Source organism: Diorhabda sublineata, chromosome 6, assembly GCF_026230105.1.
Source record: "Diorhabda sublineata isolate icDioSubl1.1 chromosome 6, icDioSubl1.1, whole genome shotgun sequence".
Taxonomy (NCBI): Eukaryota; Metazoa; Arthropoda; class Insecta; order Coleoptera; family Chrysomelidae; genus Diorhabda; species Diorhabda sublineata.
The window spans coordinates 30377899-30396386 of record NC_079479.1 but is presented as its reverse complement, the minus strand read 5'-3'; the positions used below and the strand labels follow the sequence as shown (position 1 = coordinate 30396386).

At 30.3% G+C, this 18488-nt stretch overlaps 4 protein-coding genes across 8 annotated transcripts in view; 1 reads left to right on the top strand and 3 right to left on the bottom strand.

Annotated features, from left to right (window-relative positions):
- Window positions 1-3342: 3342 nt before the first annotated feature.
- LOC130445981 (uncharacterized) lies at window positions 3343-5190 on the bottom strand. Its single transcript, XM_056781926.1, has one exon. The coding sequence runs from the start codon at window positions 4750-4752 to the stop codon at window positions 3454-3456; it is 1299 nt and encodes a 432-aa protein (XP_056637904.1). The 5' UTR covers window positions 4753-5190; the 3' UTR covers window positions 3343-3453.
- A 1460-nt stretch (window positions 5191-6650) lies between these two features.
- On the bottom strand, window positions 6651-10203 carry LOC130445982 (ADP-ribosylhydrolase ARH3-like). The gene is made up of 5 exons (XM_056781927.1): window positions 9882-10203; window positions 8548-8772; window positions 7913-8198; window positions 7110-7296; window positions 6651-6979 (listed from the first exon to the last, which is right to left on the bottom strand). The coding sequence occupies exons 1-5, from the start codon at window positions 10075-10077 to the stop codon at window positions 6776-6778; spliced, it is 1098 nt and encodes a 365-aa protein (XP_056637905.1). The 5' UTR covers window positions 10078-10203; the 3' UTR covers window positions 6651-6775.
- Window positions 10204-11022: 819 nt separating this feature from the next.
- On the top strand, window positions 11023-15289 carry LOC130445983 (triosephosphate isomerase). The gene is made up of 2 exons (XM_056781928.1): window positions 11023-11414; window positions 12708-15289. The coding sequence occupies exons 1-2, from the start codon at window positions 11180-11182 to the stop codon at window positions 13238-13240; spliced, it is 768 nt and encodes a 255-aa protein (XP_056637906.1). The 5' UTR covers window positions 11023-11179; the 3' UTR covers window positions 13241-15289.
- Window positions 13388-18488, bottom strand: part of LOC130445980 (leucine-rich repeat serine/threonine-protein kinase 1) — a 29492-nt gene continuing 24391 nt past the window's right edge. For 3 of the 5 annotated variants that reach the window (XM_056781922.1, XM_056781924.1, XM_056781923.1), the window contains 6 exons: window positions 18223-18455; window positions 17964-18159; window positions 17129-17315; window positions 16714-16962; window positions 15849-16155; window positions 13388-15121 (listed from right to left, as the gene is read on the bottom strand). In XM_056781922.1, the coding sequence (XP_056637900.1) occupies window positions 14765-15121; window positions 15849-16155; window positions 16714-16962; window positions 17129-17315; window positions 17964-18159; window positions 18223-18455 (1529 nt within the window). In that variant the 3' untranslated portion in view covers window positions 13388-14764. The remainder of the gene's footprint in view (window positions 15122-15848; window positions 16156-16713; window positions 16963-17128; window positions 17316-17963; window positions 18160-18222; window positions 18456-18488) is intronic. The other 2 variants (XR_008910089.1, XR_008910088.1) reach the window with 2 other exon arrangements.

The following is an 18488-nucleotide window of genomic DNA, read 5'->3' as shown; positions in this document are numbered from 1 at the left end:
AAGTAAAAAATATGTTAATTATTTTTTTAAACCATGTATTTAGGATTCTTCCTGAAAAATAAGCGTTTCTGTGCCAAATAAAATCAGTTTCTTCAACAATTTCATCTGTGGGTGGCTCAACGTAGGATTTATGGACGTTTCCTAGTGAATGTAAAAACTTTTTATTTCAATGCTATATTATAAAAACTATGTTTGATTGGTTAGAAGCACTAATTTCAAGATCTACTAGTTCCAACCTATAATTGATATCAATATTGCATATTCAAATACACTCAGAAGGAATAATTCATCGATCTTGATTGATTGTTAATATGATAAACATCAAGTGTACACTCCTATAAACATATGAGCATCTATAAAAAAAAAAGTAGTGCAAATTGGACAGTTTTCTTCCAATTGTATACTAAACGTTTGTAATAGGATTCAAATTTGGCAGCATGCAACATGTGAAAGTGAAAATAGGCACGTGGAAGCCATTCTACATAAGGCAGTAAACAAAATTAGCATAACGCATATATATCACGACTTTCAACGACCGTATGGTAAAAACAAAGTCGAAATTTCACTAATTGGGCTTCAAATTGCTTTCGCATCCGCCGTATTCTCCAGATCTGACCCACGACATTTTTATTTTTCTGTTCAGACCTCAGGAGGATACTGAAGCCTATTTTGAGGCTAAAGACAAATCGTTGTATTAAAATGATATCAAAAATTGTATCACTACTATAATCATCCTATCACTCTCGAAGAGAACTTTACTGAATTCTATCAAAGATTTTTTTATATGCTAGCCTAAGATATTTTCAGCCCAGATGTTAAGTAGGTATTTCCAATATATATTTGAACTATTTTAATTCAGTTAGATTTGACCATATTGACAAAGTCAATTAATTCATAATATTAAATGATTCATTAAATAACTTAATATCACAGTCAGGTGTATTATATTGATTGATAACAAAATTATCATTAAAAACGACGGACTTGCACAATTAATATAGAGAATATGGTAAATACTATCATGTCACAAAAATAATACAGTGATTGTTTATTTTGTAATAAGTTTATCTTGTTTGTTATATTCAAAGTACTCAAAAGCTTTATTATATTAAGTGCACTCGAACTACTGTCTAAAATGTTTTTACTGCCGTGTTGTGTTACGTATCGGTAAACTAACTATTTACACCACTAATACCGAAAAAACCATACATTTCTCTTCTTTCTATAACGGTCAAAAGTACAAAAAAAACAAAAGCAAGGGTTTACATATGTACAATCAACAAATTATTTGCAGTCGTGTCATTTAATATGAAAAAATTCGTTACGTTTCCTGAATAATCAGATAAAGATCTGACAACAATGTGAAAACTAATTTATTATAGAAATTAAGCGTCTTAAGGTTGAAACTTGTTCTGCATACCATAGAAATAATACTCTTAGAAGGCTAGGATATGAGAATATATAAACGGATCTAGTCACTGGGTTGAGGAAATGTTATAGGAATTACAAACGAATAATCACCTCCTGAATTTTGTCTTATGAATTTAGAAACTCCCTATAAATGCACACATGCACATACTGAACACTCTATTTACACTACACCAACACACACTGTTTCACGCGCGTTTCGATAACTAAGAAACCGAAGATTTTTTTAGTTAAACTTCAGTGTTTTCAGCTTCAGCTTACGCATGCAGATAGTTTAAAAATTGAAACTCTTAAAAATTGAATAATGATACAACGAACTAAACAAAAAATCTATTTGCATAAACACAACATAACAAATATTACCAATATAACGGATCAAAAATGCACATCTACTAAAAAAAGCCTTTTTATCTATTGGTTTTTAGAAACACAACGGCAAAGCAAGGTTGCCATTTACCTGGTACAAAGTACAAAATATGAAAAGTTCTAGATTAAAACATTTCATTCAAAATCCATATTAATTTGTCATATAGATTCGATTTCAGAAAATCCCATCTCGGGATTTAATAATATGTTATTAAAATTCTCATGAAATGGGGTGGTTTTTATGGTTTGGCAACTTCGTTTTTAATAAGGTTATAAATAAATGCTCGCATAAGCGTACTATAGTACAAATCCACTATTTTTCTCGCTTTCTGTCTTCTCCATATTTAAGCATTTCTAGATTTTCCTCTTTCCGTTTTTGTCCTTCATCCTCAAACGTGGAAATTTTCATCAACATTTTTCAAAAAAATCTTTGCGATTTCCTCAATATATCAAACTAAATATCCATTTTCGTCTTCTAAGAACTTGTTTACTATATTTATTCCCTCAAATTTTGCTTATGTGTCATAAAAGCTAACTGCTAATTTCATTATCATCATCATAGTTATTTAGCTCCCATATAACAGAACATATCTTACATTGGTTAAATAATTTTCATAAAACTAAATATGAAAATATGGATCTCGTGTTATATCGTTGATATTATGTATGTACCTAAATTCTGGTTGAAACATTGATATAAAGACTTTGACTTTCAATATCTCGAACAGATTTATTATTAACAAACGGATTACTATTAGGAGGAGTCAAAATTTTCAATGCCGATTCTGGATAATTTGTAACTACTTCCACATTTAGATTTCTGTCAAAGTTAATATTATGTTAATATTGAAAAAATAATAAAAAATTTTCAAATTGGAGTTTGTAATCTTCAGAACAAGAAAATACACCTTTACATTTATTCAATTCACTTTAAATATTTTACACTAGCAGACCCCCATGTAAAGCTCTAAATGGAAAATAAAGAATTAACTTAATTTTCATCTACTTCAACCAACTATTTCAAACGTTCTCTTCTCATATCTGCACATATTCCTATGTATTTTGTATTAATCTTTTTCTATTAACTGCAGGTGGATATGTCACCAGGAAGTTCGGTGCACCTCTCGGGGATCCAGGGTCCAAAAGAGCCACAGGATGCTGCGAAATTTGAATCAGTTTTGATTCGAAAATTACAAAAATCTATATTATGCCATAATGATTAGGAAGTAATCAATAAAGTCTTTATATTTTTCTTATAAAATAACATAAATACTCAATATTGGTGGCCCACAAAAAAATATATTTTGACCTGAAGTCCACTCGCCCTCAGATCCCTTACTGTTTTTTCCATATTTTATCATATCTGTTATTACCTTTTTACCTCTTTCCTTCTTTTGCCTTTATAATTCTTCAATTTATAGCTAACATGTCCACTTGTATATTATCTTTATTCCCTCAACTTTGATTCATAAATCATTAAAGTGCACTGCTAATTCCGGTTCATTCTTTTCTAAATAATTTGCTAAGAAAATAAAACTACTCGTAATATACAAAATAAAAAATTTATTAATAAAAAACTAATAAATAATTTTCATAAAACTTAATATGGAAATATAAGGTCCTCGTTATATATTATCGATATTATGTGTACCTATATACTTAAATTCTGGTTAAAACAGATACAAAACCATTGATATAAAAGAATGGTTCCTGTTGACTTTCAATATCTCGAATAGGTTTACTATCAGCAAAAGGATTACTACTAGGAGGAATCAAAACTTTTAATTCTAATTCCGCATGATTTTTTACTACTTCCACATCTTTTTCAATTTCTTTTAAAGTAAAGGCTGTTAATATTAATGGGGTATTTTTATTTTTAACTAAATATTTGATACTATTTGCCCACAAATATTCTGGTAAATCATCTTCATTTACTAATCTCTCACTATAACATGTATGTAAACCACTATTGAAGGCAACAACAGCATCGGGTTTTTTTATATGATTTATTTTATCATGGTAAAGCTGGGTATGAAATGAACACGTTGTTTGACATTTCCTTTGGTCACAACTTTCACATAGTTGATGGGTAAAGACTGTAGTCCCATCAAAATCTAATTCTGGTCCTATAACCATAAAATCAAGTTTAACTAAATTGTGGATCCAGTGAAACCCTAGCTCTGCCATATGTCTCCACTGCCTAACAGTTTCATAAATACTACCACCAACTATGTGTATTGTTAGTTCGTCTTTTACAGCAATCCTATCAACTATCAAGTTGGATTGCTCTAGTCCGTATAAAATTGTGGCAATTGGGGATAAACAATCATGTTTTCTTAGTTTTTGCATTATGTCGTCATATCCAAGCTTTGAAGATTTATCATACAATTCAACCAGTTCAGATAGAGAATGGGGTAAAGTTTTTAGGTTGTTCGAGATATCACAAACAAATAAATCAACTTCTTCATTATTAAACTTTGTAAATAATCCAATTTCCATATTTAATTTGAATTCAGAACAGTTTTTTTGATGAAAATGTTCAAATTTGAATTTATGATCATCAGAACAAAAAAATACACTTTTACATTTATCACATTCACTGTAAATATTGGGAGAGTAACATATTTCACAATGTCTAGAAAACATACAAATTTGATTTTCATAAATAGATAACTGTCGCCGTAAATATTTACATAACAACCTAAATTTTATCTTTTTTACAGTAAGAAGATCCTCGAAATTTCTTATAGCAATAAATTCGCAGTCGCTATTTGCTCTAGTCATTGCAGCACAAAATTTCTTGTGATATTTCCAATCAAACTTTTGGTGCTCTTGTGAACAGTAAGCTATTGACCTACACTGTGAACACCTTTTCAACTTTCCAGAGATTTTACAAACATGGCAAAGATTGCTGTGATAATATGAGCAATACACTTCTGGATCAAATTGTTCATTCATATTGAATTATTTCACTATAAATTATGAATGTAAAATAAATATTCCAATCGAATTTTTAATTCTAGCTTAATGCATATTGAACCATAACCTATCTTAATCTTATTAATTGGGTTATGTATTGAACTAACCGCTACTTTCCGATTAATCCCGATCGCTGGAAGAATTTTACTTCTGAACTATTTTTAACGCAATCGTTTACATTTTTAAAAGATTAAATTTTTATTCGATAGATGAAAGCACACAATTAGATATTTGAAAATTTTATAGCTTTTTAACGGTTCTATTTGTACCCAACTTGCCGTATCATTTTCACAATATTTTAGTTATTTTGGGACTCGATTTTTAATTTACATTAGAGCAGTTAAATCCAAAACCCAGAAAAAAACGATAACTTGATTCGACGAAACATATTAGTCGAAATAGTTTCGACATAGGGTGCATTCCACTAAACGTTCACAACACCTGAAATACTCTTTGGGCGTTCCACATAGCGAATACGATCGTTATTGCCGCTGGAGAACGTTACTCATGACGTCATGACTAACGTTTACGATAATCCTTGTCAAGAGGTAGGTCGAAGTAAGCGTTGAAAAAATTAGCGGAATTTTCAAAACTTAATCAACGTTGATGGTAGCTATGAAAATCAATCTCATTATTTGATGCGTTATGGGATATTATAAGTACTTTTAAAGTATTCTTGCAACGCACCACCAAATATTTCACTATCGCCGTAGAAGATATTTAGATTTAACATTGATGTAAATCATTTAAGCACTACACTAAAAAATTCAATTTCTTTCAAATTATAACATAACCTCTTGAAGTTTTCGCTTTATTTTTTTCTGTTTTCCTCAATATTTATCTCAACGCTCAAAATCCATTCCACTTGGGTTTACGATTATAACGCTCTAGACTAAGTGAGAATAAATAAAACCTACCAGGTTTTATGCAACCAGTTTTTTATTATTTATAGCAAAATTGCAAAAGTGAGAGATGAATAAAGAAAATGGATAGATTCTAACTTATCTAAGAGCATAAAATAGAGCAAACAATATCAAGCAGGTGATCGGTTTTCTGATAGGTTACTGCCCCGTAAATATCACTGTAAGAAGATAGGTACGCCAGAGGGCAACAATAGCAGGTTCTGCGAGTAACATTAAAGCATCTACTTTGCAAATGTTCTGCTCAACACCTTGAAAAGTTAGACACAGAAATTACAGGAATAATAGCCTCTTTGGGAAGAGTGTACGTAATTTGTTAGCAGAAGAATGAGATGTAGTCTTATACAAAAGATGCTCAAGCAATCTACAATCAGTTGTTTTATGAACTACCTTTTGATAAAAGCCTCCGGGGCAAATGAAATAACTTACTGCAATCAATTTGAACCATATATTGACAGAAAATACTTTTCAACACGAGATCGGCGGCTTTTTTGTTGCTATATGATAGTTCGAAGTAACAATCCAAAACGTCAAACTACCACCATAAAGCTGTAATAGTCACAAAGTATACCTTGGAAATAGAAGAAGCTTGGACACATAAATCATACTCTAGAAAAATTGTATAAACAACCCTCTTTGGCTATATATTAATTCGTGGATCTTTCTTGAATGGGAATTACTACCAACATGGGGTTGTTGCTTTGAAAGAAAATAATACTAAAAACCAAAAATGACTCATATAGATGCAACCCTTCAAAGCACTATGAACTTATGGTAGCTACTCTACGTTATTTTGTGAGTTTGGTAGTTACAGTAACTCCCTGATTCTATCCTTCATATTAAAAAGTTTCTTATTTAAAGTATCTACACATATAGATTCGGAAAATGAAATTATTTGAGATAGTTATATTATATCTTATAAATTTATTTTATATTGTACACAGGAAAGACTTGAAAAAAAATCAATAAAATATATTTATTTTCCATATGTATATGTCCACAAATTGATAATGGCTACAACATGTACATACAGGGTAGATTTGTCTATTTGAACTGATACAATTCAACTAAAAACAATTTGTTTAGGGTTTAACTTTTGCCGCATACAGATTTTCTGCCATCTCGGCTATTTCTTTGGAAAATTCACAATGTTTAGCTAAATAAGGATTAACTGCTTCTTCTCCTAAATAAGCACCTGCTATTGCCCCAGCCATACTTGCTATTGTATCAGTATCACCTCCCAATGTCACAGCGTATTGGATTGTTCTTCTGAATATGTTATCAGTCTAAAAATTAAAAAAACCTAATGGAATAGCATCACACAAAGATAAATATCTCTTGAAATAATCAACAAAAACTGAAATTGAAAAGTATGTACTTCATATAAATTAAGAATATATTTGGATATTTATTTACCTGTATAGACGGTATTTCTTGTAAAGATTTCAAAAAACAATAAATAGCTGTAGGCACAGATTCATAAGCACTTATACCATTGCCTAAAGTTAAAATCACTTCTTCATCTAACTCATCATCATGTTTTTTACCTAATAAATACTCCACAACCTTCAACTTTTCTTGATATGCTTTCCTGCTGTAATCTCTAAAAATTCAACAGTTTTACATATAAGGATAATACAATTATATACAGTCCCTGATATAATTGAACTTCTTTTTAACATTAAAAATTATTGCAACGAATTTCAGAAAAAAATTAGTAAACAGAGGTTGAAATCTCAAATATCGAAGTAATTAATTCTCTAATTGGAATATTGAAACACCTGCTTGTATACAAACTGTTAAATATGCATGGCTGAGTACCTATAAGGACACTACATTTAACCATGCTTGTTTTCCCTGTCCTTACCATCTCTAGCAAAGTGGTTGTTGTCTTCAATGCTTAATTTTTATGGTGTGACAACAATTAAATCTTAAATAATGTAAAAGCTTTTATGAGACAAATTTTTAAAAAGATGGATTATAAGAGATGGATAATAATTACCATAAATATATTAAAACCGTCGAATTGTGTTGAGCAGAATAATTACTATTGATGCATATTTCACTGTGAGAGTGCTTAGAAAAAAATTGAATTCCTCTACACAATATCATTGGATGCTTTGGGTAAAAGAAAGTTCTATGCACATTTGGTTATATGGTTATAATTTTTTTTTTACTTTTAAATGACACTGTATTCCATCCTGCTTTAAATTACTCACCGTTCATCTATCTCATCTGTGTCTTCATCTATTCTTTCAATTTTTCTAATTCTCCTAAATAATTCTGCACAAAATCTTTCAGGATTAATCTTAACGTTTTGATTAAATTTTAAAGCTAAATCAATAGCAACAGCTTGTAAAAGTGCTCCATGAACTCCCAAAAAATGAGTATGAGTCAACCTTGTTGCATTTGTAGCTACTTCTAGCATTGCCTTGTAATTATCATAAAAGTAAAGAGCAATAGGGGCAACTCTCATAGCTCCACCATTTCCAAAAGAACCGGCACCTAAATAATGTACACTAGTTTAGTAATTTGCTAAACAAACAAACAAAAATATGAATGGTTGATTCTAATCTTTTTTCATTTAAATCAACAAGTACAAAATTGTGAGATACATACAAGTACAAGATGTAAAAACATTTATTCATTTATTGATTGTGTATGTTTAAATTAAGTCTTTTTTGATGTTTTCTTGGCATTAAGTGAATTGGAAAGTTTTTAGAAAAATTGATTTACTGGTGAGTCAATGATAATTTTGCACATGCCATAAACTCTTTTTGAGTATGCATTTTAAACAGACTTTTATTTAACCAAAATCTGTGTTACTTGAACTTTCTAAATAAATCAACTTTACCTAAAAATTGTTCGCTAGCTGGTTTATAAATATCTGCAAATTTTGAATTTTTCAATTTGTGAAAAACTTCCACAACACCTTCACCATAACCTCTTCTAGGCTCTTTAAAATATTCATTAACAAACAGTCTGGCAAGAAATTTATAATCAGGTTCAGGTTTGTCAGTTAAAAATTTTGCAACAGACTTGGTCATAGCTGTATCATCTGTGTATGATTTGAATGGAGCTGGAATCAATTATATATACAGTGTAAGAAGTTTAAGTAGAACAAATTCAATAAGTTAATAAACAAAGGTTTAGTTAGATTCTCAGTATTGGAACCAGGTAGAAAATTCGAGGTCACTGGTCTTCTAGCCATACGTAGTCATCAAGAAACTATCTCCATAATATAGGCACCTCAGAAGATCCAAAATGCCGCTGGTGTATGGAGAAGAAATAAAGTGAGGACCCTTTGGTGAATGCCCAGAACTCAACAAACCTTAAAGTGTGCTTAGTGACATTACAATGTTGAAGCAAAGGTGTCTGATAAGCTTTTCAAAGGATATCAGCTTTGGTAATTTTAATTGGAGCTCTACAGGTTTGTCTGGAGGCCTATGCAACAGTCCCTGATCCCCCACTAACCCAACTAAGAAAAAAAGGTTTGTTGAAAAATTCCTGAAACATACATATTTCCTATGACGCATAATAAAAAAAGGTTTGATAATTTTTTACATTACTTATCATCCAACTGTTTTAAAGGAAGGGTAGGTTGCTTTGAACTTTTTAATTGCAAACACATATTTTTGAAATATGTTAGAGTAAGAAAATAGTATACCTAAATGTTTACTGAAACAATTAAGGCAACAAAGTACCAACCAACCTACACTTCCATCAACATAAAGTTGGGGTTTCAGTAACCACCCTGATAATTTAGAAAATATATTGTATTAAACAAATTACTGAAGTGACTAAATTGGTCTAGAGCATTCAAGAATTTGAGAGCTGTAGATCACAGCTGGACCGATGCTCAGAATTTAAAATTTATAAATTTAAAGTTTTCTAAATGCAAAAAGGCAAAAGAGGAACAGTGATCATATCCATTTTCGCACCTTTTGGCATTGGTGTAGATTCTACACTGTAGTTTACATTTCTTTGAAACTTTGTGAGCTGTTATAAAAACCCAATTAGTGACTCTAAATCAAACGGATGTTATTACAATTACTAATGAATAAATAAAATCGATAGGATTGTCTGTAAATATCCTTATTCAATTGATATTTGTGCATATAGTTGAGACTACATAACAAAATTTTCAATTGATTATACATACAAATTGAATTTGATATATTTAGTTACCGGTAAATGATGGATCTTCCAATTTATCATAATACCTTTGAATTATCAGTTTATCACCATGAGTAATGGTATCACCTTCATAAGGGGAACCAGTACAATCTCCTATTAAAGCCCCAAGAAGGCAACCTTTAAATTTACTTTTTAGAACAGAGGCTTCTAACCTTGCTGCCATGGTTACTGATTTTAAGACAGACATTCACAATTTGTAAATGTGTTATTTACATAATTTGTCCAAACAAGATTTTATTTTTAAGGAAGATTAAAATGTCATATCACATGTCATCCACAGAACATACAGTACCTGTGTATCGAAATATGAAGTAAATGTGGCGGGAATTCAGAAATTTATGACGAATGACATATTGACATTGTCAGTAATGACAGATTTTTTTACACTAGCGTCACGATTGGTATGTGGCGAAAATAAATTTGTGTTGCCGAAATTTACAAACAAATTGACCTTATCGGTATGCTCTGTGGTCTCCCCTATCAACACAGATTTCTGCGTTCGGCTATGTAAATCTGATGACTCTAAGTAGTATTCTTCGGCAATCCACTTTATTTCAATCGCAGCTCTCGGTTCGTATGCGGTTATATCAATTTTTGAGTAAAATCCTAACCTTGAAAGAGAGTTTGTTTTGACCATTGGCGTTTCATTGCTTATCACTTAGCAATTTTGCTCGACAGTTATTTGTGCTTATGTGTTGTTTCTGCTAAAATAATCTTATACGCAATACATAAACATTGATATAGTATAATGCCAACTCCAGATGTCAGTACTTTATAGCCAGCTTCGGTACAAATTGTTACTCTATAAAGCAAATAAATATTGAAAAAGTCAATTTGTGTACTTTTATAAAATTGCATACTTTACTAGATCCTGTTCTGACTAGCTATTTTGGGATAAATTATTTCGTTATTCGAACACTGTTCGGCAATTACCAGAAGCAATCTGTATAACCTATGATCACGTGATACAAATCGCTATTTGCCCGCTCTGTTCCGCGAAAAACATAACCGACTGTAACTATCACCTTTCAAAATAAACCATAGAACTACAGGGTATTAGCACAGAATTAATACAAATAATTAATATTAACTCAGTGGTACTAGTAGAGAGATTAATTCTATGGTTTAAACCTATTTACTGTTTTGTGTTCCGTCCTAATAGCAGTTCAAACGTCCTTTGTGTGACCTCAACGCCCGAAATCTGAAATAAGTGATCAAAAAATACCGTAGATTTCAAAAAATTCAAATAATAAAAAAGTACATTTTATATTAACCAAAACCCAATCAAAATGAGTGCAAAATGTCCTAATGAATGTCCCCGTAAATTTGTGGTTGGCGGTAATTGGAAAATGAATGGAAGTAAAAAACAAATTGATGAAATTATATCTTTTCTTAAGGCCGGACCTTTAGACTCTAACACAGAAGTCGTTGTTGGTGTTCCTGCGGTGTATCTTGAATATGTCCGTAATAATCTTCCAGCAAACATTGGAGTAGCTGGACAAAACTGTTACAAAGAAGAAAAAGGTAACTTTAAAGATATATATTCATTATTACATCCTTAAATTAAATCACGAAGTTTAATTATTTATTAGATATTATTTGATAGTGTTCCTGAATATTCAACATTTCACATTTAAAATACGCCAACTTATTTATTTTAAAGTAATTGAAAGCAAATAATTATTTTATTTGTGACATTTCCATAGCTGAAGTTTGTAATATGGTTTTAGATAACTTTATTAACCAGGTGTAAAAATTTATATTGTCCTCTCTGTTCTTTAGTTATACCCTGTAGTTATTCAATACCAACTATGAATGGATTTACACCAGAATACCTAATTTTATAGTGTTATGTGGTATCCAAACCTTGTTGGAGCTTATCAACTTTTGGGTTATTAAAAGCAATTTTTTTGTAGCAGTATATCTGCCCTTTTTACTTTGGACTGATTTATATAATGATATTTGTCTTCCATATAGATTTGTTAGTCCCACTTAACAAGTTTTTTAGCATGTGTTTGGATTTTAAGGGCCATATCACAATGTGGGAGATTAAGGATTCTTATTTGCTTGTGAAAATTCTTGCTTTCAACTATTTTTAAAAAGATAGATACCTTTCAAATCCTTCAGTATACTTCCATCTGTTTTAATTTCTTGAATTAGATTCCCCACATTGAATTAGGATTTTAATCTTACTTTCCGAATAAATTATTATTCTTTGATTCTTGTATATCGCAAGTGAATATTTAGTCTAATGAAAGATACTTATATACATCCCTCTCATGCATTACATTTCTGAACAAAGTCATATCAATCTCTCCCTTGTACAAATTTCATTTATGTTATTTTTTTAAGCATATTCATCAAGATTAACAGAATACACTATCCAGTATAATTAATGCATAATTTATTATTTGACTAAAACTTTTAATGAGAACTGCATTTCTCTTAATGATTTAATTTTATTGTCACTCAATCACATGGAAGTGAGGTACAATAATTGATTTCTTTGACCAAAAAGGAAATCAGAAAGGAAATTTGAAACATACCTAGATGTTGTCAAACTGTAATGCTAGAAGAGAAAATAAGCACTTAAAATAGACCCATTCATTATTTTTTTAAAGATTTTGTTTCAAAGTTAGTTTTTTATATTTTTAGTTGAATCTCTCTATTTAAAAGTGGTTGAACTTTAAGAATATTAATTTCATATGTAAGGTTTCCATTCCACCTCCTTCATAATTAATATTGAAAATTAATTGTGCATTTTTTTGGAAGTTTATTGGTAAAACTATGAACTACATTTAAAAACTTGATTTTCAGGTGCATTCACTGGAGAAGTTTCACCACTAATGTTGAAAGATATCAATGTAGATTGGGTAATTTTAGGTCATTCAGAAAGAAGGCAAATTTTCAAAGAAACTGATGATTTAATAGCTGATAAAGTAGCATTTGCTTTAGAAAAGGGACTTAAGGTCATAGCTTGTGTAGGTGAAACATTGGAACAGCGTGAAAGTGGCAAAACAGAGGAAGTTGTTTTTGCTCAGACACAAGCAATAGCATGTAAATTGAAAGATTGGACAAATGTTGTAATTGCATATGAACCAGTATGGGCGATTGGTACTGGTAAGACAGCTACTCCTCAACAAGCTCAAGATGTTCACAAGGCACTAAGAGAATACATAGCTAAAAATATTGGAGCAGATATTGCAAAGAGTATTAGAATTCAATACGGTGGATCTGTTACTGGAGCTAATTGTGTAGAATTGGCAGCTATGCCTGATATAGATGGATTTTTGGTTGGTGGCGCATCTCTGAAACCAGAGTTTGTTAACATCGTTAATGCCAGACAGTAGATGATCAACTCGAGTGTTCCAAATAGTATTCAAAAATTTCTGTACATCAAATATAAAAAATAAGTTTATGTATTAATTCTGTTGATTAAATCTTTTGTTATGCTTCAGTATTCTTTGGTCCAGTATTTAATAATAAGAAAACAAATATTAATAAATGCAAAAACATTTATTCTTGGCAAAATAACATCAATACATTTAAAATAAATGACAAGAAGTATGATCACAGTTTATGTTAAACAACAGTCGTATTGTATATCTAAAATTATCTATAATACAATTTTAGTTGCTTCACTTCAGAAGAAAATAAATCACAATTAATTGTATACATTTTTTGGTATGCCACCATACAGTCATTAGAAAGCAACTGTTCATAATATTTAGTATAGTACTGGAGAAAAGAAACTAAATAAAAATATCAAAACTTGCATTACTTTAATATCATGTGTGTAATTTTTCTTCCTCTAATATACCAAGCCTATTTCAGAACTCTTTTTTTAAACCTGCAGTTGTTTAGATATAAATTACAAGTTATCTTTTGATTTCATTTCTATTTTGTCGAGGTTCATTTCACTAATGTGTTAGCTCCACAAGATATCTTTTATGACTATTGGGTATTTTGATTTGTATTATTTTTCCAGCTGGAAATCTTATCTATATTTCTGATGTATCTACTCTGTTTCAAAGGAATAAGTCCTTATTGGTATCATATATGATTCACCTCTGTGTACTTCATCATCTAGTCTAAAAATCTTTTTTTTTTCTGATTATATTGCATGAATATTTTCTAACTTTTCACTTATACTTTTTTATATGTTTTTCATGATGATTTTAAGTCTTTTTTTTTCATTAAAATCCGTTTAAAATAGCATGTGCAATTTGATGTTTCTACCTACCTATATCTTGAATTAAAATTCCTTAGCCATTTTATCTCTTGTCGATACTGCTTCCCTGCAAAAATCCATCCAAGAGATATAATTTGTAACCTTTTTTTCTGGATTTCTGTATTTAATCCTTTCCTGCCAGCAGCCATTTATTATCTCAACTTGATGTACATTAAGACAAATTAATTTTGAATCGGTTTCTTAGATTTGTTCTTTGGCAAACAATAATTCAAAAATAAAAAATATACAGCATTTGTTTTGAAACATTTAAACTATTCGGTTTTGTATGTTCACCTAAACAGAAAGAGATCCTTTATCATTTGTAAGTTGATAATGATTCCTTAAATTTGTAGTCGGACTACAAGTTATATGAAAACTTTAGCAGACCGAAAAATGTATTTGTTAAATATTAAGAATAGAATCACAATTTTTAATTGCATATTTTTTTACATTCAGTGATTCATGTCATGTAAAAAGATTTCTTTGAACATTCACCAGTTATACAAAAAAAAACTTTGCAACTATAAAAAGAATTAACAGGTACAATATTTACTTGTTCTTTCGCATAATCTCATCATAATTTTAATATAAGCCTCTCTTCCAGGAATGATAAAGTAATTTGTCAGGAAATTATGATTTTTTTTCAAATGGCATTCCAATGCTCTGCCCTCCATAACAAAACAAACATATTTGGTTTAACAGTTTGAGAAACACCTGTACCCATCATGGGGCTTGGAAGAGGAGTACCAGTCGCAACAGGTACGTCTGTATATCTGGCTAATAAATTACGGTATCCTCTTCCAATCGTAGCAATCAATGGAACTTTATTAAGATTTCCAGAATTTCCTTTTCCGGTGTGAAGAGGAACGATCGCTCTTATTTCTTCTTCATATGGTCGAAATATTGTAATTGGACGGAGAGTAAAACGCTCTGCTATTATCACACAACCCCAGGTTGTTCCTATGTACAGTTCATCATTAAGAGATACTAGACTTGTTACCTTAAAAAAAAGTAATAAATAAATGAAACCATAGTTTTAACTTTGTATCTTATGGAAGACTAATGTATAAACTAGTGTAAATTAAAAATTGAACTTATATCAGTTGTGAACCAGATTACTGATATTTGAAATCTCAATAACATAATGGAAATAAAGTATTTATTTTTGTCTTATTGCTCATTATTCTAGATGTCTCCAATAATTCCTGGGTCTCTTTTTCATTTAAAAACTTCTTCAATATATTTCTTTTTTTACTATGTTAACACCATTCCTATCGAGATCAGTCAAATGACCATTTTCAAAGTTTGAGGTGACAATTGGGGTATCAAGAAAACTACTGACATTTAGAGGTAGTGTCAGCCTCAACGTGACTAGGATCGTAACGCCTGTTGTGTAAAGCCGTATATTTAATTAGTTAATTAATAAGTGTCTTTCTGTCAAGTAATATAATCATAAAATATTCATTTCATACATTCGATTTCAAAAACTGTAACCTCTGCTTTTTTCCGATTCTGGATTATAATTTAAGTTTTTTAAAATACTAGTCTTAGTAAGAATAGATATACATGGATTTCTGTAAGAATAGTGTTAATATCAAAATCATACACTACTATAAAATGTAAACTTACTTAATATCCCATATCAATATCTTCGCATATTAAATATTCAATTGAAGAGTTATGAAAATTTTGAATGGAGTAATCAAAAAATATCTTCTGTTACTTACCTGACAATTGGTGGGACTCAAATGTTCTTCAATGGCAATAGATTTTAAACTCTCCGAACAAGGTACTAGTTTTGAACAATCCAATTTATTAACAATGTTTTTTGTTTTAGAATCCCATTGGTATACGATACATCCTGGTCTCACGTAAGACCAAACGTTACTCTCTACAGAAATTATATTCATAACGTCAACTTTTTCGATTATTGGTTGGTAATGATTGACTACTTCATGATTGGCTACAACATGATCTTTAACTGTGTAGATAGATATTTGACCGTCTGATTCGCCACACCATAACTCACAAAAGCTACAACAGATTCATTTTAATTTTAATAAAAAAACTGACAAAAAATATTTCAACGTAAAATAGGCTCATTGATTTCATATTAATATAACGACAGTACCGTCTGCAAATGCAAATCTAGGATATGCCTGAAGATGAATACTAAGCTATAGAAGCAATTAGTATTAAAACACCATACAAGAAATGAACAGAATTGCCTCAAATGTTATACGGATGGCCCCAAAATAGCTAAACTGTGGACGGTATAAAAAATACATCGTCTTTTTTATTCTTTTTTGAATAGATAAAAGTAACAAGTGAAACTGTGGAGCTTGCATTAGAAGAACAAGGTTCTATTGATATAGATAATTTAGACATGAATAAACTAGCCCCAGTAATAATCTAGATAGGTTAACAAAAAAGATGTATAAACGTCAAAGCTGTGATCTACTTCATAAAAAAATACCAACATCTGATAGAGGTTGTGACATCAAGATTTTAAAATGAAAGAAATATCTACTATGGTAAAACAAAACATTATCTACGCTTATATTATTTAATCTGTATATTGAAACTACTTACCTCTGCTTTTGATCAAAAACTGCACACATACAATTTATGACTGACATAGACCCAAGTTCAGTCATAACAAATGAACCTTCTGCAGCTGTTGGTGTTAGAGGTTTAGATTCTGAATTTACCAAAAACAATCGACCGTTTGATAAAGCACATGCTACCCTTTTTAATGCAGGTAGGTATAACAAGGATTCTACTTGGGCGTTTGGTTCATTTTCTAAAGTATAGAAAAACAGTTTCCTACCATCATTAGAACTACAACAAATATTTACAATGGATATGGTAAACCCTTACTGTTTTTATAAAAATACAATTATTTTGAAAGGCTATATATTTTAGAGATGAATAAAGTAAACTCATACAGCAAATCACACATAAAAATAGTATCAATTATTAAACATTATATCAAATCAAGACTTACGAATAAGCATGTATTTTCCCAGAAAAATCTCCAATCCAAACCGAATCATTTACAGTACATGCTGCAGTAGCTTTAATAGGAAGTGTCATCGTATGATATTGAAGCCATCCCCTTTCTGCTGCTAATAGTAAATCTATTCTCGAATTTGCACACATCAACCACATTTCTGAGCCGATCAAACCATCTTCTAAAATATTATAGAAAATTTTGTTCATTTATTTAAACTCTTACAAATGAAATAAAATTGTAAACCACTCACATAAAAAAAATAATTTTTTTCCAAACAAACAAAAACATTTAAAAAAAAAACAATAAACTGTATACATTAAAAACTAGCCTTTGTTCAGTTACTCATAGGAGAATGTTATTAAGACACCTCATTATTTTTTAAATACTATCAGTTAGTAATCAATAAGACAATATTAATTTTAGCAACGTAAATCTAAATAATTGATTTTGGAAATAGTTATACAAGTTTTTTTAATTCGTCAATCATGTCTTTCTAGCATCCATATTTCTTATTATTGTTCTACAATGAGTATACGACCCTTTTATCTTCATTTACGATAACAAACTTACATATTTTTATTTTCTTTAAAGGTACAAATCTCTTTTATAAAGAAATTCTTGTTCATACAAAAATGTTTTCAATTTAAACTTCGCTTTACTAGTCTGCTTTCTATACCATATTATTTTGAAATGTAGTGCTTGGGGAAAAGTCTCTGATTAGTACTGCAACGTGTGTTCTAAGTTTGAAGTAAGCAGGAGAATACATAATTCTCTACTTATCAGTTAATAAAACTTTTTAAATGGTTAAAAAATAATGATTATTTACCTGTGATATGTGTAAGAGCTGCACTAGTTGTTGCGACAACTGGAGCCTGATGTTTTAAAGAAACAACGTCACACAAATGTGTAAATTCAGGAGCACTCGCTATTGACACAATCTGACTTGCAGAGGGCCTATCTTTAGGCTGTTGGGACCAACAAAGGACCATGAGATCCAAAAAGTAACTGGGATACAAGGTTTCCTATAGGAGGTAATAATGTTAATGTCTTGATCTTTCTGTTTTAAATGAAATGTTTTAATTTACCCTGTATGAAAGAGCTGGTCTTCCCCCTTCTAAAATACATTCTTTAACTGATTCGTGACCTTCAAATGGTTGATGCAATGTAAGTAGTTCATATATAAACATTCCAAATGAAAAACAATCCACTTTTTCAGTATACTCTTCTTCTCCGTTATATCTCATTATTTCGGGAGCCATGAAACCTTCAGTTCCTCCAAATCCTTTTGTTCCTGATGGTAAAGTTAAACGGCTTATTCCTAAAAATATAAGTTTGTTAAAATTCCCAATAT

Coding starts and splice junctions, on each gene's coding strand:
- LOC130445983 (XM_056781928.1), top strand. CDS start 11,180: ATGAGTGCAAAATGTCCTAATGAATGTCCCCGTAAATTTGTGGTTGGC. Junction 11,415..12,707: donor CTGTTACAAAGAAGAAAAAG/GTAACTTTAAAG, acceptor CTTGATTTTCAG/GTGCATTCACTGGAGAAGTT.
- LOC130445982 (XM_056781927.1), bottom strand. CDS start 10,077: ATGTCTGTCTTAAAATCAGTAACCATGGCAGCAAGGTTAGAAGCCTCT. Junction 8,773..9,881: donor GGAAGATCCATCATTTACCG/GTAACTAAATAT, acceptor AATTGATTCCAG/CTCCATTCAAATCATACACA. Junction 6,980..7,109: donor AAGAAATACCGTCTATACAG/GTAAATAAATAT, acceptor TTTAATTTTTAG/ACTGATAACATATTCAGAAG.
- LOC130445981 (XM_056781926.1), bottom strand. CDS start 4,752: ATGAATGAACAATTTGATCCAGAAGTGTATTGCTCATATTATCACAGC.